This window comes from Pongo abelii, chromosome 3, assembly GCF_028885655.2.
Source record: "Pongo abelii isolate AG06213 chromosome 3, NHGRI_mPonAbe1-v2.0_pri, whole genome shotgun sequence".
NCBI lineage: Eukaryota > Metazoa > Chordata > Mammalia > Primates > Hominidae > Pongo > Pongo abelii.
Genome location: NC_071988.2, coordinates 169,479,867 through 169,504,792, shown reverse-complemented (window position 1 = coordinate 169,504,792; position 24,926 = coordinate 169,479,867). Strand labels below are relative to the sequence as shown.

General features: G+C 39.3%; 1 protein-coding gene across 4 annotated transcripts in view; it reads left to right on the top strand.

Moving 5' to 3' along the window:
- PRMT9 (protein arginine methyltransferase 9) overlaps positions 1–24,926 on the top strand; it is a 46,061-nt gene that overhangs the window by 466 nt on the left and 20,669 nt on the right. For 2 of the 4 annotated variants that reach the window (XM_024246132.3, XM_054554566.2), the window contains exons 2-7: positions 3,299–3,447; positions 9,872–10,108; positions 10,621–10,788; positions 12,994–13,096; positions 15,077–15,183; positions 22,663–22,855. In XM_024246132.3, the coding sequence (XP_024101900.2) occupies positions 3,299–3,447; positions 9,872–10,108; positions 10,621–10,788; positions 12,994–13,096; positions 15,077–15,183; positions 22,663–22,855 (957 nt within the window). Of the gene's footprint in view, positions 1–3,298; positions 3,448–9,871; positions 10,109–10,620; positions 10,789–12,993; positions 13,097–15,076; positions 15,184–22,662; positions 22,856–24,926 lie in introns of those variants that run through there. The other 2 variants (XM_054554565.2, XM_054554567.2) reach the window with 2 other exon arrangements.

Sequence of the window (24,926 nt, the reverse complement as noted above, 5' to 3'; positions counted from 1 at the left end):
ATCCAACGTCCTCGGAAAAAAAAAAAAAAAAAAAGCGCAAGAGCTAGGGTGCGTGGCTGGGTGGTTGCTGTTAATATTTAGGGCCTTTTTTTTCTCACTTGCTGGCCGATCCAACGTCCTCGTAAAAAAAAAAAAAATTAAAAAAAAAAAAAAGCAGAGGGGCTAGGATGCTTGGTTGGGTGGTTGTTATTAATATTTACTGTTCACCCTTGACACCTTTCGTTTATTCACACCTACGACCAGCCCAGAGGAAAATCCTGCCGTCTTCACCTTCGAAATATGTCCAGAATCTTAACAGTTTTCACCATCCTCCCCTTTACTACCCTGGTTCGCGCTTCAGTCATCTGCCAGCTGTTGCAGTCGGCTCTCAACTGAGCTCTCTCCTGCGGTCTGTGTCAACATAGCTAGCTTTTTGCAACAAAAGTCAAATGTTGTCATTTCTCAGTTTCAAAACTTTCATCTCGTTTAAAATTCTAAAGGCCCTCGAACTGGAAATGAGGTTTCACGTGATCCTCTTCTCCTTATATCTAATTTAAGCATGCCCTGGCTTAAGGGCTTTTGGATTTGTTATATTGTGTGTAGTAGGAATATAGTGGGCCTCTAGTTGAATAAAGTGTGTAATTAGCCTAAAGTGATTATCATTTAATGATGCATTCTTTAAACTTCAATTATTGGATTATTTGCAACAATTACTCTGTTGAAATGCTGTTCTTTTTTGAAGTACTTTTAGAATCTAAGTTACGAAAAATGATTTAACTTAAATTTGCAATTACTTTGCTTCATTTAGACTGAGGGTTTGTCAACCTCAGCACTATTGACATTTTGAATGGGATAATTCTTTGTTATGGGGTAGGGGAGATGTCCTATACATTGCAGTATGTTTGGCAGCATCGTTGATCTGTACCCACTAAATATCAGTAGCGTCTAGATGTTTGTAGTTCATGTAAACTCACTGTAAATTTCAGGACCAGCTGGCCTACTGGAGGAGGAGATGATATGTTGAGATACAGTTTGCTTCTCTTGGTAGGCAGCAATAGAAAAATGGATCAACTTAAGTGATCTTTCCTCAGTTACTTGTTTCTTAGTTTCCTCTTCTGTGAAACAGGGACACAGCCTCTCTTAAAAATGTTTACTGGGTATTAAAAGTATATTTAGACTGGGTGTGCTGGCTCATGCCTGTAATCCCAGCACTTTGGGAGGCGGAGGCAGGTGGATCACAAGGTCAGGAGTTCGAGGCCAGCCTGGCCAATATGGTGAAATCCTGTCTCTACTAAAAATTAAAAAATTAGGCCGGGCGCAGTGGCTCACGCCTGTAATCCCAGCACTTTGGGAGGCAGAGGCGGGCGGATCACCTGAGGTCAGGAGTTCGAGACCAGCCTCAACATGGAGAAACCCCGTCTCTATTAAAAGTACAAAATTAGCCGGGTGTGGTGGTGCATGCCTGTAATCCCAGCTACTCGAGAGGCTGAGGCAGGAGAATTGCTTGAACCTGGGAGGCAGAGGTTGCGGTGAGCCGAGATCGTGCCATTGCACTCCAGCCTGGGCAACAAGAGCGAAACTCTGTCTCAAAGGAAAAAAAAAAAAAAAATAAAAAATTAGCTGGGCGTGGTGGCATGTGCCTGTAGTCCCAGCTACTCAGGAGGCTGACGCAGAAGAATCGCTTGAACTTGGGAGTCGGAGGTTGCAGTGAGTCCAGATTGTGCCACTGCACTCCAGCCTGGGTGACAGAGTATGACTCCGTCTCAAAAAGAAAAGATAAAAAAGTATATTTAAAATTTGTAGTGCAATGCCTGAAATTCAGTAGGGTAAGCAACTAGTCTGTTTCCTGCCGAACAAAGTCTGTGTTTATTTGTATGGGCCCCCTGTAAAATGCTCATCGCCTGCTACTCTATTCCCCATACCCAAACTCCAGCCACACCAAGCCACTTATCTGTAGACCCTCTGATCGATTTCATATAAACTGCGTGGGATTTTTTTTTTTTTTTTTTTGATAGAGTCTCACTGTATCACTCAGGCTGGAATGCAGTGGTGCGATCTTGGTTCACTGCAACCTCCACCTCCCGGGTTCAAGCAATTCTCCTGCCTCAGCCTCCCGAGTAGCAGGGATTATAGGTGTTTGCCACCATGCTTGGCTAATTTTTATATTTTTAGTAGAGATGGGTTTCACCATATTGGCCAGTCTGGTCTCGAACTCCTGACCTCAGGTGATCTGCCTGCCATGGCCTCCCAAAGGGCTGGGATTATAGGTGTGAGCCATCATGCCCGGCCAGAATCTCCTTTCTTATCCTTGTCTCTCTAGTAAACTCCCTCAAGATTCAGTTCCAAGTATCAACGCTTTTGTATAAAATATGTGAAGATGATTTAAAATGTTTTAATGACTAAAGCTTTCCCTCTTTCCACAGTGTTGCAGCATGGAGAATGGATGGAGGGAGATGTGATTGGAATTAGAGTGACAGCGTTAAGGCTGTTGCTGTAGTCCAGCAAGTGGTTACAAGGGCCAGATTAGATTGTAACTGTGGGAATGGAGAGGAGGTAACAGATTTAAAGATATTGAGAGAGCATTGGCTAGGTTTGAAACAGTGTATGTGGAGTTAAGGTACCATTATAAGGTGACTTTGTGATTTGAGGTTGAGTGGTGTCTTAATCTTATAGCCTGTGTCAGAGGAGTATGATGAGTTCAGTTTAGAACATTTTGAACTTTTCCAAAATTAAATTTCTCTCTATAGGGCCCTGTGAGGATAAGAACAAGATTTATGTTGCCTCAGTTCTTTGCACAAGGATTGTTCAGGAAATATTTGAGTTGGACTACATTTGCAATGGCTGGAGATCCATTGCCTGGTTGAAATGACTAATAGGAAGCTGAATCTATGAATCTGAGGCTCAGAAGAGAAGGTCTTGACTAGAGATGTAAATGTAGCATCCATTAACACATGGGTGATAATAAATGCGTTAGGGATGGATGAGAGAAAAAAGAAGAGGGCCAAGGACAAACTCCAAAAACACAGGAGCCCACAAAAATGAGGCAGTTGGAGAATAAGGAGAATGTGATACAGCAGCTAAGAATGGGGGGAGTTTAGAGAGTGGTCAGACTAATTCTGCTTATTATTGCGATGTAAGTGGTAAAATTCATTCATTTGTGCACTTGTTCAGAAAACAGTGCTTACTAAAGTTAAATGAAATTTAAGGTGATCATTCAATAGTGATTAAGTTCTATTGCTTGGAATCTTCAACTAATGTTGTATATTCTTTCATCTTTTATGTTACTGACTAATTCATAATTTTTTTCTTATTTATAAAGGAAACTTTTCAGTACACACTTTTCAGATGGGCTGAAGAGCTTGATGCTCTCAATAGGATACAAGACTTACTTGGTTGCTATGAGCAGGCCTTGGAACTGTTTCCTGATGATGAAGTGATTTGCAATAGTATGGGGGAGCATCTCTTCAGGTTTGTAGTGATTTTAGTATTACTTGTTAAGAATTATTCTGTATTAGTCTGGATAGGGATAAATCATACAGTAATTTTAACAGGGAAAGTTTAATATGGAGAATTATTAAGGAGAACTGAAAAGAATAGCAGATATATAATATCATAGCAGTTTTAATATTTTGTAATATACTGCATAATAGCCACTGCCCCAGGAGTAAGATAGAATAGCCAAGGAAGAGTTCCCCTCACTGGGCTGAGTGCCACACCTTATTGGAGAGGGCACAGCTATGATTCTCAGGATGGCAGAAAAGTGACTGTAGTGCCTTGCCAGGGAACTTCTTGTAAATCTGTTTTCTGGACTTGGGTGTAGTTTTGCCTCTTGCGATGCCAGAGAAAGCCTCATGGGGAAGTATCTCATCAGAGGTACTCCATTACAAAACCATGTAGTAGGGTAAGAAGCCTTGGGGAAGCTGCTGACCCTTGGATGCTGCTAGCTGCCGTGCATTTCAGGAGCTTGGTGCTAGAGAAGCCCTAAGCAGGAAGCAAAACTCTTTCTTCCTACAGTGTCTCTCCAGCACTTTTTTTTTTTTTTGGCAGAGTCTCACTTTGTAGCCTAGGCTGGAGTGAAGTGGCATGATCTCAGCTCACTGCAACCTCCATCTTCTGGGTTCAAGTGATTCTCGTTCCTCAGCCTCCTGAGAAGCTGGCATTACAGGCGCCTGCCACCCCACCTGGCTAATTTTTGTATTTTTAGTAGAGACAGGGTTTCACCATGTTGGCCAGGCTGGTCTCGAACTCCTGACCTCAAGCGATCCACCCGCCTCAGCCTCCCAAAGTGCTGGGATTACAGGTGTGAGCCACTGCGCCTGGCCTCCAGCACTTTTTTTTTTTGAGACAGTGTGTCACTGTGTCGCTCAGGTTGGAGTGCAGTAGCACCATCATGGCTCATGGCAACCTTGACCTCCCAGGCTCCGGTGATCTTCCCACCTCAGCAGCCCCCCCACCTGCACTCCAGTAGCTGGAATTGCAGTACATGCCACCACACCTGGCTAATTTTTTGTCTTTTTTGTAGAGACAGGATTTTGCCATGTTGTTGCCCAAGCTGGTCTGGAACTCCTGGGCTCAAGCGATCCTCTGGCCTCGGCCTCCCAAAGCACTGGGATTACAGACTTGAGCCACCGCACCCGGCCTCTCCGCACTTTTTACCAACAAAGCTTACCCTTGTGCCAACTGGTGGGAGAATATTAAAGGGCCAGATACATTTTTCACAGAGCAGGCAAAAAAGGGTGAATTTGGCAATAAGTTGATAACTTACATGGTGGGAGTCTTGGAACCACTCCCAGATTTGCTGATTTGCTGGAAGGGCTCACAGGCCTCACCATATAGTCCTAGTCATGGCTCTTGTGTATTACTGTGAATGGATACAAAGCAAAATTTGCAAAGGGTAAATGTGTATGGGGCAAAGTGTAAAGGAAAACCAGGTGCAAGCCTCCAAAGTTCCTTTTTCAGTGAAGTCACACAGGATGCACTTCATTCCCATGGTGAGTTATGACAATACACGTGAAATGTTGCCAACCAGGGAAACTCATTAGAGGCTCAGTGCCCAGGGTTTCTACTGGGAGCTGGACACTTAGGTACCCTCTGCCTGGCATATACTAAAATCCTAGATTCCCAGAAGAAAAGCAGGTCAGCTGTTGAGCATAAACCACATTGTTTGTATAATCAGTTTAGGAACACTATCAGTTAGGATAGTGAGAAACCTCCCCAAATCCAAATTCCCAGATGCCAGCCAAGGGACAGTTTTGTAATCAGGACTTTCAAAGGATGGCAGTCAGGCCTGCTATGTTAACTGTTTCTGCATACTAGTACATGTGTATGAAGAATTCTGTGAAAGTACAGGAAATAAAATAAATGGTTAACATTACTTCTGAGTTTGAACATTTCAGAGTAATGGGGACTCAGCATGGTTCTGCCAAGTTTGAAAGTGACAATTGCTCACATTCCTAGGAATTTAGTTAATGAATCTCATTTTAAGTGTTCCTTTTAGGTATTTTCATGCATTTCCTCACTAATTGCTTTCTCTTTCCCTCAAATCACATCTAGCTAAAAAAACCCTTAATATTATGAATAATGAACTACAAAATTCCTAAGTGACCACAGAATTTCTCTTATTAAACATATCTTGAGTTCATTAGCTGTTAACAATCAATCTGCTACCTTTGTCTCTGGTGCCCGTGGGGCCCTTGCGTGGCTCACTAGACTGTGCGGGGCTAGGGCTCTGGGAATGCAGTGTGTGTACTCTGTACAGTTTTAAGACGTTAAATTAATACAGCAATCAACTCATTATTATGCTTTTTTTTTCAGTGTGGAGAAATAATATTTTATAAATAACTTTTAAGAAGAACATGGATCATTAACCTGACAAATGTACTCCTCTGATAATTAATGTAAACTCTTTATATGGTCATTCACAATAAGTTGTATGAATATTTATTACAATTTTGAATCGTTTGTCTCTCCTCAGAAAAAATTTTGAGATTTGATGTGTAGAATTTTTTGTTAACAATTGTTTATTTGAAAAAATTCTAGGTCGGGCATGGTGGCTCATGCCTGTATTCCCAGCACTTTGGGAGGCCAAAGCAGGCAGATCAGTTGAGGTCAGGAGTTCAAGACCAGCCTGGCCAACACAGTGAAACCCTGTTTCTACTTAAAAAAAAAAAAAAAAAAGTAGCCCGGTGTGGTGGCACGCATCTGTAGTCCCAGCTACTCGAGAGGTTGAGGTAGGAAAATCGCTTGAACCTGGGAGGTGGAGGTTGCAGTGAGCCAAAATTGCGCAACTGCACTCCAGCCTGGGTGACAGAGCGAGATTCCATCTCAAAACAAACAAACAAAAAAAATCTACCTGTCAAGACAGAATGACTTTCTGTTGAGGCTGCTTAATAAATTGAAAATATAAACAAAATAGTAGTGAATTTTTTATGTATACATAAGTGTTTTTGTAAATGAAATGTAACTTTTTCATAGAACAGCCTTTTTTTCTTTGGAATTTTTGTGTACTCTCCATAGAAACTTTATAATTAGGAAAAACTGGTGAAAACAAAAAATTTTTGTTTTGGGTTTGTTTTAATACATCTAATTTCACTGCCTTGTACAAAATAATGGGAGAATTCTTGTTTAGGAAATATGATTATAATGTCCTATTTTATATAGAAAGATCCCTTTACATGTTCAGTAATTGTTCTCTAGTACCATTCTTTTCCTTATTTGGTTATTTAAGTTTTTTTTTTTTTTTTTTTTTTTGAGATGGAGTCTTGCTTTGTCACCCAGGCTGGAGTGCAGTGGCAGGATCTCAGCTCACTGCAACCTCTGCCTCCCAGGTTCAAGCAATTTTCATGCCTCAGCCTCCGGAGTAGCTGGAATTACAGGCACATGCTACCACGCCCGGCTAATTTTTGTATTTTTAGTAGAGATGGGGTTTCACCATGTTGCCCAGGCTGGTCTCGACCTCCTGACCTCTAGTGATCCACCCACCTCGGCCTCCCAAAGTGGCGCCCAAAGACATGAGCTACGACGCCCAGCCAAGTTGTATTAAGTTTTATTCAATGAAAAGTTCTATATAAGAAACACTTTGCCAAACTTTATTAGCTTGTCTCAGTAATGTAACTGCAAGGCATTTTGACAGTCTTAATTAACATGGCCTAGGGAGTGACAATGAATTCTCCTTTAAAAAACAAATATTTGATAGTTTTTAATTGTAGAGTATGTTAATAAGTAGAAAAATAAGGCAGATAATTAACTGAGGGTTACTTGTTCATGTTAACAGCTAACCTGATCAGCTACAGCATCCATTTTCTACAAATTAGCAACCTCTTTCCACCTAAATGAAATTTGTTTTAAAAGATTTTTAAAAATCTTTTTTATGAGTAATCTCCTCAAATTAGTTTAAAAAATCTATATTTTCTAAAGTTTTCCTTTGTTCTTTATATAATGAGAGTTACTCAATTATATTTCCAGATTATACACATATGGTGATCATAACATTCCAAGACTTATGTTTCAGGATAAACTCAATTTAACAGAAAAGTGGAACTCTACATACTTTTGGCAGATTGTAACTTTTGGTGACCTGTTGTTGTAGGACATTAGTCTGAGCAGTTACCAGTCATTGAGACAAAAAATACTTGGTATTAGTTTGCTTTGGGGAGATGTAACTAAGCAAAATTTCTAATTTGGACTGTAGCAGTTCAGAATTCGGGGTAGTGTGAATGTGGCTTTTGCTATAGAATTTACCTTTGTTCTTGACTTAGAATGGTTCTTGGGGTTTTTGTTCTATACTCCTTTTCTCATCAAAAATAGCGTATCATTTACTCCCCACCAAAAGAATCTGTTCCAGGAGAAAAACATTTCCAAAGTAAATGATAGCTGCTTCTCCTGACACTTATTTGTGTAATAAAATGTGTCTGGAGTGTCTCAACTTCACAACCTTTTGTTAGTCCAGTAGCATCAGATTTAAACAAAATGTATTTAAATTGCTAATCAAGAAGATAATGTTTTTCCTAGTTAAAAGAAAAAGGGCATTCTGGCATCTGATACTACATACCAGTGATACATATTGGGTCTTTCAATGAGATATGCTTTAATGGAGTAGATTATATGTTTTTTAGATTAGAATTTCAGTTTAAGGAAATTGGTAATGTATTAAATATCAAACCTAAGGGAAGCACAAACCCAGGAAATTATTAGGGGTGTGTTTAATACCCATTGCTGAGTTAGTCTCACAACAAATAATGATTACATACAATGTACATGGTACTATACTATGTACAGTGGTAGTTGCAAATAAGAACAAGATAGTTCTACCTTCAAGATAAAATAACATATATTAACCGAAAACATTGACATTTTCACCTAAATCATGAGTGTCTTTTATTTGACTAGGACCATTGCTTTTTGTTAGAGTGCAGTCCCCTGTTTGGACTTCTAGAATGTCTTTTTTGCTTAAACCATACCTGGAATGAATAGTATGATTAAGTTTCTCTAGCCGGGCATGGTGGCTCACGCCTGTAACCTCAGCACTTTGGGAGGCCGAGGTGGGTGAATCACCTGAGGTCGGGAGTTTGCAACCAGCCTGACTAACATGGAGAAACCCCATCTCTACTAAAAATACAAAATTAGCTGGACATGGTGGTGCATTCCTGTAATCCCAGCTACTTGGGAGGCTGAGGCAGGAGAATCTCTTGAACCTGGGAGGCAGAGGTTGCAGTGAGCCGAGATCGTGCCATTGCACTCCAGCCTGGGCAACAAGAACGAAACTCCGTCTCAAAAAAAAGGAAAAAAACGTTTCGCTAAACTTGACAAAATGCTTAAAGGTACTTATGAAGAACTATGAATGAAGAGGGTTCTACTAGCTCAGTTCTGTTCAATGTGTGGTCCACACATTGGTGCTCACCCACAGATTACTGGTTAATGATAGGTAAGTATAGAAATTGAGAGTAAGTGTTTGGAAATGGGTATAGCAACTTGACATTGCTGTAAATCCAAGCATATGGTTAGGAAACTCTAATGCAGAAGAGAGTATATAGATCAGTTTGGGTGCTGCTGAAATCTGATATTACGTGAGCTCCATATGAATTATGTGCAATACAGCTATATCGGTCTGCAAACAATTAGATGTTTAAGAAAGGGAAGATTCTCTCCTTCTCAGTATTGCACTTGACTAGTCTTAAAAATAAAAAATTAAGAAAAAAAGGGAGGAGAGGTTCTTCATTACAGATAGTTTGAGAAGCACTGTTCTAGAGGGTTGGATAGGTTTTTTTTCTCCTTTTATTTTTTATTTGCTCCCATATAATTAAATAGTACTTAATTTTAAGTGACTTGCCTTTGATTTTCTTCCAGAGCATTTATTTAGCTTAGTGTCTGTAGGCACAATGGTTCCCTTTCTGCGGTGATATTTATTTACTTAGTGTAATATTTAATTAAAATATGTAATTATAATAACAAGTACAACTGACATAAACTGATCTGGCAGCAAATACAGCTGACTCTTGATGACTATTCAACTCAGTTGCTGAGACAAAAGACATGCTGGCCCCCCCAAAGAGGAGCCTACTAAGCCATAGGCATTAGTGTGTTGTACAGAGGGAATGGAGTTGGCTAAATGGAGGATGACTGTGAGAGCTTCTGCTATACATTAGTATAACAGTAATTTATAGTCAGGTGCTTGTTTGTCTCCCGGAATATGTAAATGTAGTGGTTCAGAAAAGAAAGAAATACTGAGGCTTGCAGTCCTCACAGACAGCTTCCCAAAAGAGGTAGCACTTGGATTGGCAGGATTTGGGGTGCTGGCATGGAATTCCCAGGCCGAGTGAGTGGCATAAACAAAGGTACTGCAGTTGGTAGCATATAGTTGAATATATTTTGTCTTTGTCATTTTTTACTCTAGAATGGGCTTTAGGGATGAAGCAGCTGGGTATTTTCATAAAGCAGTGAAGCTAAACCCTGATTTCAGTGATGCAAAGGAGAATTTTTATCGTGTTGCAAACTGGTTGGTGGAACGCTGGCACTTTATCATGCTTAATGACACCAAGAGGAATACGATTTATAATGCAGCAATCGAAAAGGCAGTTTGTTTGGGGTCCAAAAGTGTTTTGGACATTGGAGCAGGAACTGGAATACTAAGGTTGGTAGTAATGGCATTTTAATGATATGTACATGTAGTCTAATGTAAATTAAAGATTTTGCCAGATATAGAAAATTTAACATTGGAATTTAAAAGTATTTCTTATAATCTTGTTAGGTTTATTTATGTAACTATTATGTTTTTTACTATAACTTTTATCAAGAACTGGACATAACTGCTAAGAAAAATTTGGGATTATTGAAATTTTGAATAATGAATTTAAGAGTCTTTTTTATGTTAACATTCTGATGGAATCTAGTTGTCTAAGTTAAAGCCCATTAGTATTCATTAAAGATACAATGCCAGTTGTGTCTTAATAGAGTAGATCCCATAGTTTATTGTATGATTTGTTTCTAGACAAGAATATTAGTTTATTTTTTAATGAAGAATGAGTAATGGTTGTGTTAAAGAATAAAAGGAAAAACCCCACATTTTAGCATCATCATTTCCTTAAAATTTGAGAAAATACAGTGGATTATTTTTTCTTGATGGAGCACTTTTTTCTCTTGTAGCATGTTTGCTAAAAAAGCTGGAGCACATTCCGTGTATGCCTGTGAGTTATCCAAGACCATGTATGAACTTGCCTGTGATGTTGTGGCAGCAAACAAGATGGAAGCAGGGATCAAACTCTTACATATGAAGTCACTTGACATAGAGATTCCAAAACATATTCCCGAAAGGTATTACCATGTAAACTAATTTTAGTGTTTATACTTCTCTATTTTTAAAAAACTAAGAAATATTTCTAGCTTTTAGTCCAAACAAAATGCTACAAAACCCTTATTTTGTAAAGATACGGATATAGGATGGGATAGTTTATTATAATACATATTTAAATAAAATTATATGCTTTATTAAAAATATTTAAAGATCTTGAGAAAAATTTGTGGCAAGGGATCAAATAAACTTGATCTTAGCAAGTTACTTTACCTTTGTTAATTTCAGTGTTCTCATTTGTAAAAATGGATAATTCATCCTGTGTGGTCAATAACTGCTTAAAAGTTGTACTTAAAAAGAAAACATAAGCAGTTCAGATTCAATGGACTTATCACATTTTGTGTTAATATACTTGTTTAAAATGAAAGCTTTGGAGATGTCAGCTGTCAGTATATTTTGGCATGGGCCCTTTAAATGATTTGAATATCAGTCATATAAGTCTTGGCTTTTTAGTATGTTTTCTCACTCTGATCCATATCACAAGGGTGATGGAATTTTAGAGCTAGAAGGAATTTGAAAATGATCTGGTTCCACACTAGTCATTTTAGAGACAAAATTTTCTTTATGTAGCACTTACTTTACCTATCTCTTCTGGGTTTATCTTCCAGTCTTACTTCAATTCAGTTTGTATTGAAAGATGTTTTTGTGCCTTATATCAACTATGACTTTAAAAAGTCTTCTTCCATATATATAATAGTATTTATGTTAACATAGTACCTACACTTTTCAATCGTCTCTATATTTATTCTCATGAAAAAATTCCTATTAGATTAAGGCAAATGTCATACCCATTTTATAGAAAAAAACACTAAAACACTGTCCTCAATTGTCTTGTTCCACTTGGGCTGCCATAACGAAATGCCACAGACTGGGTAGCTTTAACAATAGGCATTTATTTTCTCACAGTTCTGGAGGCTGGAAGACCACGATCAAGGTGTTGGCAAGTTTGGTTTCTTGTGAGGATTCTCTTCCTGGATTGCAGATTCTGCTTTCTTGTTGTGTCTTTACATGGCCTTGCCTTCTCCAGTATAGTCAGTTTCGGGGTTAAGGGCTTCAATATGAATTTTGAGAGGGACGTGAGTCAGCATGAATCAAAGTTACCTTAATTTAATCTATATTTTTCTCACAGATAATGTTGTAGAAAGATCTATTGGTTTTGAACCAGGAGCTATGGATTCCAGATTGGACTATTATTAATTTATTTTGACCTTAAGCAAATGTCTAGACCTCAAGGTATTGGACTAGATGATTTGAAACACCTTTCACATTCTAAGTGTATGCAATCATAAATACTGGATATTTTCTGTATATAAGATGTTGGGTTTAGGCACTGTGGAGGATACCAAAGTCATTCTTACCCTCAAGGCACTTACAATGTAGATAGGAAGATAAAGAATATTCATGAAACTTTTCTTATCTTCTAAATACATAAATGAGTGATACTGGCAATAAATGCTGAAGGAGTTCAGAGAAGGGAGAAACTATTTTTGTATGTCTTTGAGTAAAATTTTCTAGAGAAAGAATGGACAGAAGAGCAGAGTTCTGTGGACTAGGCTTTTTCTAAGACTCAGGCAGTGGGTAAAGCAAGAGAAGTGATAAGAGAGGCACAGTCAACATATAGGAGGCAAACATGGATGATGCAGTGTCATAGAAGGTAGAGATAGATTTTGAGAGGGAGGGCTCTCCTGCAATCAGTGTTATTTGGAGATAAAAATGATAACTGAGAAAGAGGATTCATTTTGATAAGTAGAGAGTTATTGATGGTAGATAATATTTTTATAGACTGTTGGAGATGGAAATCTTCTTGCTTGGCATTAAGGAAGAGACTGATAGAGGTAATGGGTATGAACCACTCTTAAAGATGTAGGCAATGAAAAAATAACCTGGAGAGGGAACAAGGCCAAGCGAAAGTTGTCATTCCCCACCTCCCCCTACCCTCCATCTTCCAAACCAAGGAGAAGGAGCCAGTGGAGAACAAAGGAGCTTAAGGAACATTTGAGTAAAGTTCCTCAAGATTCAGTAGTAGATCTTAAAAATGAAATGTATTAGGATATTTTACATATGGACTGTTTCTATAATATACTCTTCCTTTCTCCTCTCAGCTTTGACATCTTTATATAATAGCATGATATTTTACTTACATATATCTTTAAAAAATCATTCTATAGAGTGTCCCTAGTTGTAACAGAAACTGTCGATGCAGGTTTATTTGGAGAAGGAATTGTGGAGAGTTTGATTCATGCATGGGAGCATTTACTTTTACAGCCAAAGGTAAGCAGTATGAAAATACTTAAAACTGATTAAGAATTCATTATTTCATCAGAGATTTATTGAATCCTTAGTATATTTAGAAAGCAATATGAAATACATTTTCCATTGCCAAGGTGTACATACTGCATGGTTGGAAAGAAATCTATGCAAAAAACTTTTACTGGCCGGGCGTGGTGGCTCATGCCTGTAATCCCAGCACTTTGGAGGTGGGTGGATCACCTGAGGTCGGGAGTTCGAGACCAGCCTTACCAACATGGAGAAACCCCATCTCTACTAAAAATACAAAATTAGCCGGGTGTGGTGGCGCATGCCTGTAATCCCAGCTACTTGGGAGGCTGAGGCAGGAGAATCGCTTGAACCCGGGAGGTGGAGGTTGCAGTGAGCTGAGGTCACGCCATTGCACTCCAGCCTGGGCAACAAGAGCGAAACTCCGTCTCAAACAAAACAAAACAACATAAAAACATTTACTAACAACATGATTCAATGTATAATTATGTGCCTGAATGAGATATACAGGCAAAAATACTCCAGGGAAGAATTCATAGGAATTGAGATTACTTTATGGAGGGACTGACTATGGAATTCTTGAGTAGGGTTAAAAAACGGAGGTACTTTCAGTCTTACAGACTTCACTGCCTAGAATTTTGGCAAATTATCAGAAGAGAGTATAGTAACAGCTGGTTTGGTACTGTTTTCAGGTACCTGTTGAACCCAGGCTATGGCTTGGACAGGACTATTATAATTGCCAAATTATATTTTGCATTGAAATCCTCTATTGTAGCCCACAAATCATTGATTTGGTTTATATGATATGTGTTATCAATGAAAGGATTTTAATATGTAATAAAAATTCAATATTAACAGAAAATGATTTGGATTTAAAATTGCTAGTTAAAGGTTGAAAAGAGCAATTTTTTATTTTTTTGAAGTAGCGACAGGGTTTCACCATGTTGGCCTGGCTGGTCTTGAACTCCTGGCCTCAAGTGATCCACCTGCCTTGGTCTCCCAAAGTGCTGGGATTGCAGGTGTGAGCCACCGCTCCTGGCCAAGCAATTTGTTTTTTAAGTAGGTATTGATACTGATTTCTTGATCAAAGTCATACCCAAGTCTTTTTTTCTATGCAGACTTACAGTCCTTTCCCCCTCCCATCCTCCCTCTTTTCTTGTATCCTTTGCATTTGTATTGTGAGAAAAAAAAAATATATTCATACATATATAGCAATGAAAATACTTATTCTGTTTTTTTGAAATGGGGTCTCACTCTCTTGCCCAGGTGGGAGCACAGTGGCACGTTTTTTAGCTTACTGCAGCCTCAAACTCCCGGGCTCAAGTGGCGCTCCCACCTCAGCCTCACAATGTCACCACACTCGGCTAATTAAAAAAAATTTTTTTTTCTGTAGAGACAGGGTCTTGCCCTGTTGTCTAGGCTGGTCTCAAACTCCTGGCCTCGAGTGGTCCTCTCTCCTTGGCTTTCCAAAGTGCTGGAATTGCAGGTGTGAGCTGCCAGGTCTGGCCAAAAATACTTTTTTTTTTTTTTTTTTGAGTTGGAGTCTTGCTCTGTAGCCCCAGGCTGGAGTGCAGTGGCGTGATCTCGGCTCACTGCAGCCTCTGCCTCCCGGGTTCAAGCGATTCTCCTGCCTCAGCCTCGCAAGTAGCCGGGACTACAGGCGCGTGCCACCACGCCCAGCTAATTTTTTGTATTTTTAGTAGAGATGGGGTTTCACCGTGTTAGCCAGGATGGTCTCAATCTCCTGACCTCGTGATCCGCCTGCCTCGGCCTCCTAAAGTGCTGGGATTACAGGCGTGAGCTACAGTGCCCAGTCCAAAAATATTTTTTAAGGAAGAAAAAAAATCTTTAACTTACTTTATCCTTACTTATTGTCTTTTTAGGTTTTTAAAATTATATTTTCATAGCTTATTATTATGCACACATATTTTTACATACATGTGATAATGTAATTCTTATTGTTATTTTTTTTAGACCAAAGGTGAAAGTGGTAATTCTGAACAGTATGGGAAAGTTATACCAGCAAGTGCTGTTATATTTGGGATGGCAGTAGAATGTGCAGAGATAAGAAGACATCATAGGTAAGTGTATTAGTCCATTTTCACACTGCTATAAAGAACCTCCCAAGATTGGGTAATTTATAAAGGAAAGAGATTTAAATGACTCAGTTCTGAATGCTGAGGAGGCCTCAGGAAACTTACAAACATGGCAGAAGGGGAAGCAGGCATGTCTTACATGGCAGCAGGCAGGTTGTTGAGGAGGCGGGGGGCGGGCAGAGAGAGAGAGAGCGCGAGACCACGTGGGTGAGTGTAGGAAAAACTACCATTTGTAAAACCATCAGATCTTGTGCGAATTCACTCCCTATCATGAGAACAGCGTGGAGGAAACCGTTCTCATAATCCAGTCACTTCCCTCCCTCAACATGTGGGGATTACAATTTGAGATGAGATTTGGGTGGAGACACAGAGTCAAACCATATCAGTAAGTGACTATTTAAATAGTAAATATTGAAAAATAGTAATTGTAAAGAGAATATTACAGAGGTTAGTTAGTGAATGTGTATTTGGGTGAGGATTTGTAGTTTTGTGACCTTTAAATTCATGCTGCTTACACTGGTCTTATTCTTTTTTTTTTTTTTTTTGCCTATTTTAAATGAAACTTCATGGTTAAAGCCAGTTTTTTTTTTTAAATGGAAAATTAATTTTGATACAACTTAGGACTCTGTAGTTGTGATATATTCATGTAGAAAAATATTAAGTTCTGACTGATTTTAGGTGAAGTTGGAATGAAAGATTCCACTGTGAAAATTAATTTTGGTTTTAATTCAATTTCCCTTTTCTTAGTAATTTCACTAATACTATAATGATTTGTAGTTGGGCTGGATGGAATTTAGGATCTTTCTAAGCTTCTACCAATAACTTAATCGTAAATGTAGCATATAAATATTTTAGGACATACTGATAAGTGGTTTGAAAAAAATGAAAACCACTGTGAACCCCTCACCAGTAAGTAACTACTTTTCATCTTTGTTATATATTCCTTTACTCTTTTTCTTTGTATGTTACAGGGAGATAGTAAAAATGTTTAGAGATTGGTAGGACACAGGGCACTAACCAGACAGTGGACTTAATTAGCAGATTGACTGAATTAGAATGTACTGGTTGAATATTAGTTCTATGTAAGTAAATGTAGGTGTGTGTAAATTTAATTTTGTTTAAAAACTCAGTAAATATATTTGCTTTTCCTTTGTGAGCCTTTTCATGTAATAGATTTGGTTCATGACTTTTAAAAATCAACTTCTTGGTGTTGTAGTTATTGGAGTTTAGAATTTTTGGATTGCTTCCACTTTTCTGCTTTTAAGAATTAGGATAAACATCTTTGCACTTATGTCTTTGTGGACTTGTTTCTATTATTTTCTTAGGATAAATTCCTTAATAAGGAATTACTGAGTTAAAGAACATGTACAGTTTTAAGGCTGTAGGGATTTCTTACTGCATTGCCCACCAGAAAAGCTAGGTTGTGTCTTGCTGAGATTTCTTGCTGTAACATGGCTGGACTCCTTCCCTCAATAGTTCCTCTTTAGGAGACCACTAATTTTGTTTGTCTAAGCAAAGTAGAAATTAAATGGCTGGTATCTACATTTTGAAAAAGAATAACTTCATTATTGACTCACTTATTTAGCAAATGAGTGCCTGACTACAGTAGAAGCACCATAGGAGCTTTTGTAAAAATACAAAGCGTTTACAATTTGATTGAATAGGTGTAGGCCTGGATGCATGAGGCCAATATCTTTTTTTTTTTTTTTTTTTTTATTTAAACAAAGTTCAGCATTATGGGTTGAGGACTATGAAGAAAGGTGTTGACAAAATACATGTGAGTGCTACTGTTTTACCTGGTAGAAACATTTATAAATGATTATATAAAAATTGCCATTTGGCACCTAATCCACTGAATTTAATGCTCTTCTCAATAAGCAAATGTTTAAGAATATCCAAGGAAACTGAAACTTGCCTTATTAGGTATAAAAACCTAGAATAAAAAACAGTAATGTATTGATGCAGAAAGACAAATACATCAGTGGAGCACAATAAAGAATCTAGGTGCAGACCTTTGAATTTATATGGATGTAGTATATGATACAGGTGTGATATTTCAGATCATTGGGGAAGAGATAAACTATTCAGGAAATGGAAATGGTGTGCTTCATTTGGGGAAAAAAGTTAGATCCCTACTTTTAATTCTGGGTGAGTTAAACATCTGAGCGTCAAAAAATCTATTTGATGGAGACCTTCCGAAGCAAAACACAGAGTAGGGCCCAGAAGCCACAGAACATTGACAAATGTGACCACATTTTAAAACAGTTGAAAAAAATCTATCTGGTGAAGGATACTATAAAGTTAAAAAACAAGTGACAGACTGAGATAAATATTTGCAACTTTTATAACAAAGCATGAATATAATTGTCTATTAATCAGAGAAATGGAAATTAAAACCAATGGGATAACATTTTCTTACTGCTAGTTGTTTGATATCTTATTTTCTCATAGGTTTAGGGAAAATTTATACACTGTTGGTGCAATATTTTAGTAGCTTGATTTGGCCTTTTCTAGCAACACTAAAGATGTTTGTAGTCCTTGATCTAGCATTTCCGTGTCTGGGAATCTATCCTGATAAATACTCATACATGTGTGCAGTGATGTGTGTACAAGGATGTTCACTGTAATACTGTGATTGGAAAAATCAAAGCAAACAAATTATCTGAATGTTTATATTAATAAGAAAGTATTTCAATAAATTATGATGTAACAGTCACCTAATGTAGTATTATGCAAAAAAATGGTTAAGGTACATGTATAGACAAGGAAAGAAGTTTATGGTATACTGTTAAGTGAGAAAGACAAGGCATAATCTTAGGAGCAGTGAGCATACCTAGAACCCAGATCTTGGTTTTTAAATACCATTTCTCACCAAAAGGAACTATAGCTTCTTGGAGCAATGGCTGATTCCAGTACTGGGGTGGAATAGATTCAATATGATTCTGGGACATCTTGTATTAGAAAGTGAGGAAGTGCTCAAAAAGGGATTTGGTGGGGGAAAGGGGAGCAAAAGGACACATCAGCATGCTTGCAGACTCTGCCACTGGCCAAATCTGGGACAATTTAATCACCAAAATAAATAAGGGTCCTAATGGACTAAAACCCACTGAATAAGAATCCCTGAATTTCTATGTATCTTAAGCAGATTAATAAATGCATAAATGGGGATAAAAGTACAGCTCATCCTTACAGTAAATGCCAACTAATAGTATAGAAAAAATGAGGCAGAATTACTTTTTGGAAGGCAAGAATCATGAATGGATGCTAAATCAATGGAAGGAAATCTGATGAGGATCAGGGCATTTATATAGTTTCAAAGTATCTTTCAAATTACTACAAAAGGAAAGAGTGTAAGTATATAGGGAAGAAGCCACACAACATCTTTTTTTTGCTTGTTTGTTTAGACAGAGTTTCACTCTTGTTTCCCAGGCTGGAGTGCAGTGGCACGATCTTGGCTCACTGCAACCTCCGCCTCCCATGTTCAAGTGATTCCCCTGCCTCAGCCTCCCAAGTAGCTGGGATTACAGGCATGCCTGCCACCATGCCCAGCTGATTTTTTGTATTTTTTTTTAGTAGAGAGGCGTTTCATCATGTTGGCCAGGTTGGTCTCGAACTCCCGACCTCAGGTGATCAACTTGCCTCAGCCTCCCCACGTGCTGGGATTACAGGCGTGAGCCACTGTGCCCGGCCTGTTTTTTTTAAAAATTTAATTTAATTTAATTTTACTTTAAGTTCTGGGATACATGTGCAGAACATGCAGGTTTGTTACATAGGTATACATGTGCCATGGTGGTTTGCTGCACCTATCAACCCATCATCTAGGTTTTAAGCCCCGCATGCATTAGGTATTTGTCCTAATGCTCTCCCTCCCCTTGCCCATATCCCCCGACGGGCCCTGGTGACCACACAACATCTTAACCAAGTGATTAAAGCTAACATCAAGATTCCTCCAGATTCGATGCTTTGAGGATGCATTGCTTATATAGTACCACATCCAAAATGTACAGCCTACAATCTAATTGTGAGAAAACCTTGGACAAACCTTAGTTGGGACCATTCTGTAAAACAATTGGCTTACCTTCTTAAAAAATGTCAGTGACATGAGAGACAAAGCAAAGATGAAAAACTGTTTAAGATGAAAGGAGGTTAAAGAGACAGGACAGCTAAATTGAAACTATGACCTGTATTGGGGAAAAAAACTATATATATACATTTTGATCCTGCTGTGTTGCCCTGGTTGGAGGGCAGTGGCTCAGTCATGGCTCACGGCAGTCTTGACCGCCCAAGCTCAAGTGATCCTCCCACTTCAGCCTCCTGAAGAGCTGCAAGCATAAGCACATAAGCACCACTATGTCTGGTTAAGTTTTTAAAGTTTTATAGAGACAGGGTCTTGCTGTCTTGCTGTGTTGAACTCCTGGACTCAAGGGATCCTTCTGCCTTAGCCTCCTAAAGTGCTTGGATTACAGGCATGAGCCACGTGCCCTGCCTGCATTATTGATTTTTGATTCAGTTGACAAATACAGAATATGAACTGTAGGTTAGATAATACTGAATTTGATTGCTGTGATTAAGAGAATATTCTCATTTTTAATAAAGATACACAAGTATCTTTTGAGAGATAAATAGGCATGATGAATACAACCTACTCAAAAATGATACAGAATGTTTCAATTATGTACAAATAGAGTGTTATATACAAATATTAAAAAAAGGTATGGAAGGATACACATTAAACTTTTAACAGTGAAGAAATGAGAGGATGAGTACTGTGAAGGTGGACTTTTTACCATATGGCTTGAAGTTTTGACAATATATATTCACGTAGTTTATAATACATTAGCAAGAAATTGTCTGGCTGGGCGCAGTGGCTCACGCCTGTAATACCAGCACTTTGGGAGGCCAAGGTGGGCGGATCGCCTGAGCTCAGGAGTTTGACAGCAGCCTGGGCAATACGGCGAAACCCTGTCTCTATAAAAAATACAAAAATTAGCTGGGCGTGGTGGCATGCACCTGTAGTCCCAGCTACTCAGGAAGCAGAGATAGGAGAATTGCTTGAGCCTGGTAGATGGAGGTTGTTGCAGTGAGCCAAGATCACACCTTTGTACTCCAGCCTGGGCGACAGCATGAGACCTTGTCTCACACACAAAAAATTGTCACATCTTTTTTGTTTCAACTTGTGACTTTTAATTTTGAGTTATTAAAATCATAGTAGGCCGGGCGCGGTGGTTCATGCCTGTAATCCCAGCACTTTGGGAGGCTGAGGTGGGCGGATCATGAGGCCAGGAGATCGAGACCATCCTGGCTAACACGGTGAAACCCCATCTCTACTAATAATACAAAAAAGTAGCCAGGCATGGTGGCAGGCGCCTGTAGTCCCAGCCACTCGGGAGGTTGAGGCAGGAGAATGGCGTGAACCTGGGAGGCTGAGCTTGCAGTGAGCCGAGATTGTGCCACTGCACTCCAGCCTGGGCAACAGAGCAAGACTCTGTCTCAAAAAAAAAAAAAAAAAAATCATTAGTAGTTCCATTTGCTGATTCATCTTTTAAGAGTGTAGTAATCTGTAAAAGTAGATTATTTGAACTTTTGAAATTTTATAAAGGCAAATTCTCCTAAAAAAGTGCCACTGGTAAGGTGAGATGAGGTTGGAGTATTTTCCTTTAACAAAATGTTTAAATTTTCATAAAGTGTTTTTTCATTGTAAATTTTCTTTTTTGTTTTTTTGTTCTTTTGAGACAGGGTCTCGCTCTGTTGCCCAGGCTGGAGTGCAGTGATGTGATCATAGCTCATTGCAGCCTTGAACTCCTAGGTTCAGGTGATCCTCCTGCTTCAGCCTCCCAAGTAACTAGAACTCTAGGTACATACCACCATACCTGGCTATTTTATTTTATTTTACTTAGAAGAATCTTGCTATGTTGTCCATGCTGGTCTCTAACTCCTGGACTCAAGTGATCCTCCCACCTTGGCTTCCCAAAGTACTGGGATTACAGGCGTAAGCCACCATGCCTGGCCCAATGTAAATTTTTATTGACATCAAACATTGTTATAGCAAGTGTGTAAGCCATAAGTTTATGATTTGATGAATTTTCATGAAGTTGGTAGACCTGGGTAATCAGTGCTGAGATCAAGGACCAGAATATTACTGCTATATAATATAAAGTGTGCAGGAAGAAGCCCCATCTCTTTACCAGCGCCCCACTCTTCCTAGAGCACCTACTATCCTGACTTCTAACACTGTAGATTAGTGTTGCTTGTTTTGAATTTTATACAAATAGAACCATACCGTGTGACTTTTGTGTGCCTAGCTTCTTTTGTGTTTAGTTTGTTTATTCTCATTGCTGAATCATACTCCATTATATGACTATACTAGATTTGTCTGTTATACTACTGATAGATGTTTAGGTTATATCAGTTTTTTTTTGGCTATCAGAAGCAGTGTAGCTATAAACATTCTTGAACATTCTTTTGGTGATAATATGTATTAATTTCTGTTGACTATATTCTCAGAAGTGGAAATGCCAAACACTGTGAGGTTCCTACATTAAGAATGAATCTGAATAGGTATGCTCAGCTCGAATTGGTACTACAAAGCAGTCTTCCAAAGTGATCTAATTTTATACTCCAATAGTGTATGAGACTGTATCCTTACCATACTTGCTATTGACTACTTGTTTTTTTCCATTCTGTCAGATGCGTAGTATGCGTTGTGATTTTTTTTTTGAGACGGAGTCTCGCTCTCTTGCTCAGGCTGGAGTGCGGTGGCGTGATCTCGGCTCACAGCAAGCTCAGCCTCCTGGGTTCACGCCATTCTCCTGTCTCAGCCTCCCGAGTAGCTGGGACTACAGGTGCCCACCAACACGCCCGGCTAATCTTTTGTATTTTTAGTAGAGAAGGGGTTTCACCTTGTTAGCCAGGATGGTCTCGATCTCCTGATCTCGTGATCCACCCGCCTCGGCCTCCCAAAGTGCTGGGATTACAGGCGTGAGCCACCGTGCCCACCCTGCAGTGTGATTTTAACTCCATTTCCCGGGTGGCTGTTGAAGCTGAGCACCTTTTCATGTGCTTATTGGCCATTTGGATATGTCCTTTTGTGAAGTGTCTAAGTCTTTTGCCCATTTTTGTTTTTTATTAATATGTAGGAATTTAAAAATATATTTTGGACATGAGCCCTTTATTGAATATAGTTATTACAAATATCTTAGTTGCTTGCTTTTTACTTTATTACAGGGTGTTTTTTTTTTAGTGAGCAGACATTCTTAATTTTATTATAGACCTATTTATAGTTGTTTTCCTTTATAGTTAGTGGTTTTATATGTGTGTGTATTATGTAGTTATGTTTAAGAAATCTTTGCTCATGAGGTTTTATTTCATTTTTGTATTTATTTTTTCTGGACTCAGTATTAGATATGTTATTTGATTCTAAAAAAATCCATCTTCCTACCCCTCCGCTATTTTCTCTCTCTCCAGAGTGGGTATTAAGGACATTGCTGGCATCCATTTGCCAACAAATGTGAAATTTCAGAGTCCGGCTTATTCTTCTGTAGATACTGAAGAAACAATTGAACCTTATACAACTGAAAAGATGAGTCGAGTTCCTGGAGGATATTTGGCTTTGACAGAGTGCTTTGAAATTATGACAGTAGATTTCAACAATCTTCAGGTGAAAAAAATTCAGTTACTATTTTCAAGCATTAAATTTCATGCGTTGTTTAAAATAATATATAGGACAGACAGTCTTATTTTATGAGTTTGCATGAAGATTCCACCTATTGTATGTAAAGAAAATTATTAAAGGGTAATTAGAATTTCTTCCTGAAATTATTTGCTTTCTTGCTTGCTTGCTTGCTTGCTTTCTTGCTTTCCTTGCTTTTCTTTCCTTTCTTTTCTTTCTTTGACATTGTCTTGCTCTGTCACCCAGGCTGGAGTGCAGTGGCACCATCTCGGCTCACTGCAGCCTCGACCTCCCGGGTTCAAGCAATCCTCCTGCCTCAGTCCCCCAAGTAGCTGGGACTACAGGCATGTACCACTGTGCCCGGCTAATTTTTGTATTTTTAATAGAGATGGGGTTTTGCCATGTTGCCCAGGTTGGTCTCGGACTCTGAGCTCAAGCGATCTGCTGACCTGGGCCTCCCCAAGTATTAGGATTACAGGCAAAGGAGCCACTGTGCCCAGCCCGCTTATTTAAATACAGAGAAAACCCCTCCTAAGATTGTTGGGAATATATAGGGTGCCAGGTGCTTTCACTTGTGTTCTTAGGCAGCTCTTATGACATACTGCCATACAATTATAATTATCCTTGTGTTACACAGATGAGGAAATTGTTGCTCACATTAAATAATTTCCCCCCAAATTATTCTGCATGTGAATACAGGGGCAGGAATTCTAACCTAGGTCTTTCTGACTTTTCTCTATATCATGCTGCCATTTCAAATTAACAAAATGAACAATAATCCAAATCTCTAGGTTGTATATGCATCATGGTGACCAGCCTTCATGGTTTGCCCAGGACTGAAGGGGGTTCCGAGACTTGAGACTTTCTGTTTTGAAACCAAGACAGTCCTAGGAAAAGCAAGAGAAGCTGATCACTCTAGTGTGTGTGTTGGTGAATGGCGTGAGGATGTTCTGTATAAAGAAAGTGCCCAGCCAGGCGAGGTGGCTCACGCCTGTCCTCCCAGCACTTTGGGAGGCCGAGGCAGGTGGATTACCTGAGGTCAGGAGTTCAGGACCAGCCTAGCCAACATGGTGAAACTCTGTCTCTACTAAAAAAAATACAAAAAAATTAGCTGGGTGTGATGGCGGGCTCCTGTAATCCCAGCTACTTGGGAGGCTGAGACAGGAGAATTGCTTGAACCTGGGAGGCGGAGGTTGCATGAGCCAAGATTGCGCCATTGCTCTCCAGCCTGAGCAACAAGAGCGAAACTCCGTCTCAAAAAAAAAAACAAAAAAGAAAGTGCCCAAAGAAATTGGAAAGGTTACATAGAATTCTCTAAAGATCTTTAATAAGTAAGGTTAAGTGTTCAAGTACATAAATGTTGTAAGTGAAACCTGTTTGGAAATAGAAGACTTTGTGAGGGTAATTTTAGCCTAAGATTTTTTTTTTCTTGTTTTTCTTTTTTTTTTTTTTTGAGACAGAGTTTCACTCTTGTTGCCTAGGCTGGAGTGTAGTAGTGCGATCTTGGCTCACTGCAGCCTCCACTTTTGGGGTTCAAGCGATTCTCCTGCCTCAGCCTCCCGAGTAGCTGGGATTACAGGCACCCACCACCATGAGCAGCTAATTTTTGTATTTTTAGTAGAGATGGGGTTTCACCATGTTGGCCAGGCTGGTCTCGAACTCTTTTTTTTTGTTTTTGAGGTGGACTCTCACCCTGTCGCCCAGGCTGGAGTGCAGTGGCGCGATCTCGGCTCACTGCAAGCTCCGCTTCCTGGGTTCACGCCATTCTCCTGCCTCAGCCTCCCGAGGAGGTGGGACTACAGGCGCCTGCCACCATGCCCGGCTACTTTTTTGTATTTTTAGTAGAGACGGGGTTTCACCTTGTTAGCCAGGATGGTCTCTATCTCCTGGCCTCGTGATCCGCCCACCTTGGCCTCCCAAAGTGCTGGGATTACAGGCGTGAGCCACTGTGCCTGGCCCCAAACTCTTGACCTCAATGATCCACCTACCTTGGCCTCCTGAAGTGCTGGGATTACAGGTGTGAGCCACCGTGCCCAGCTAGCCTAAGATTTTTATAATT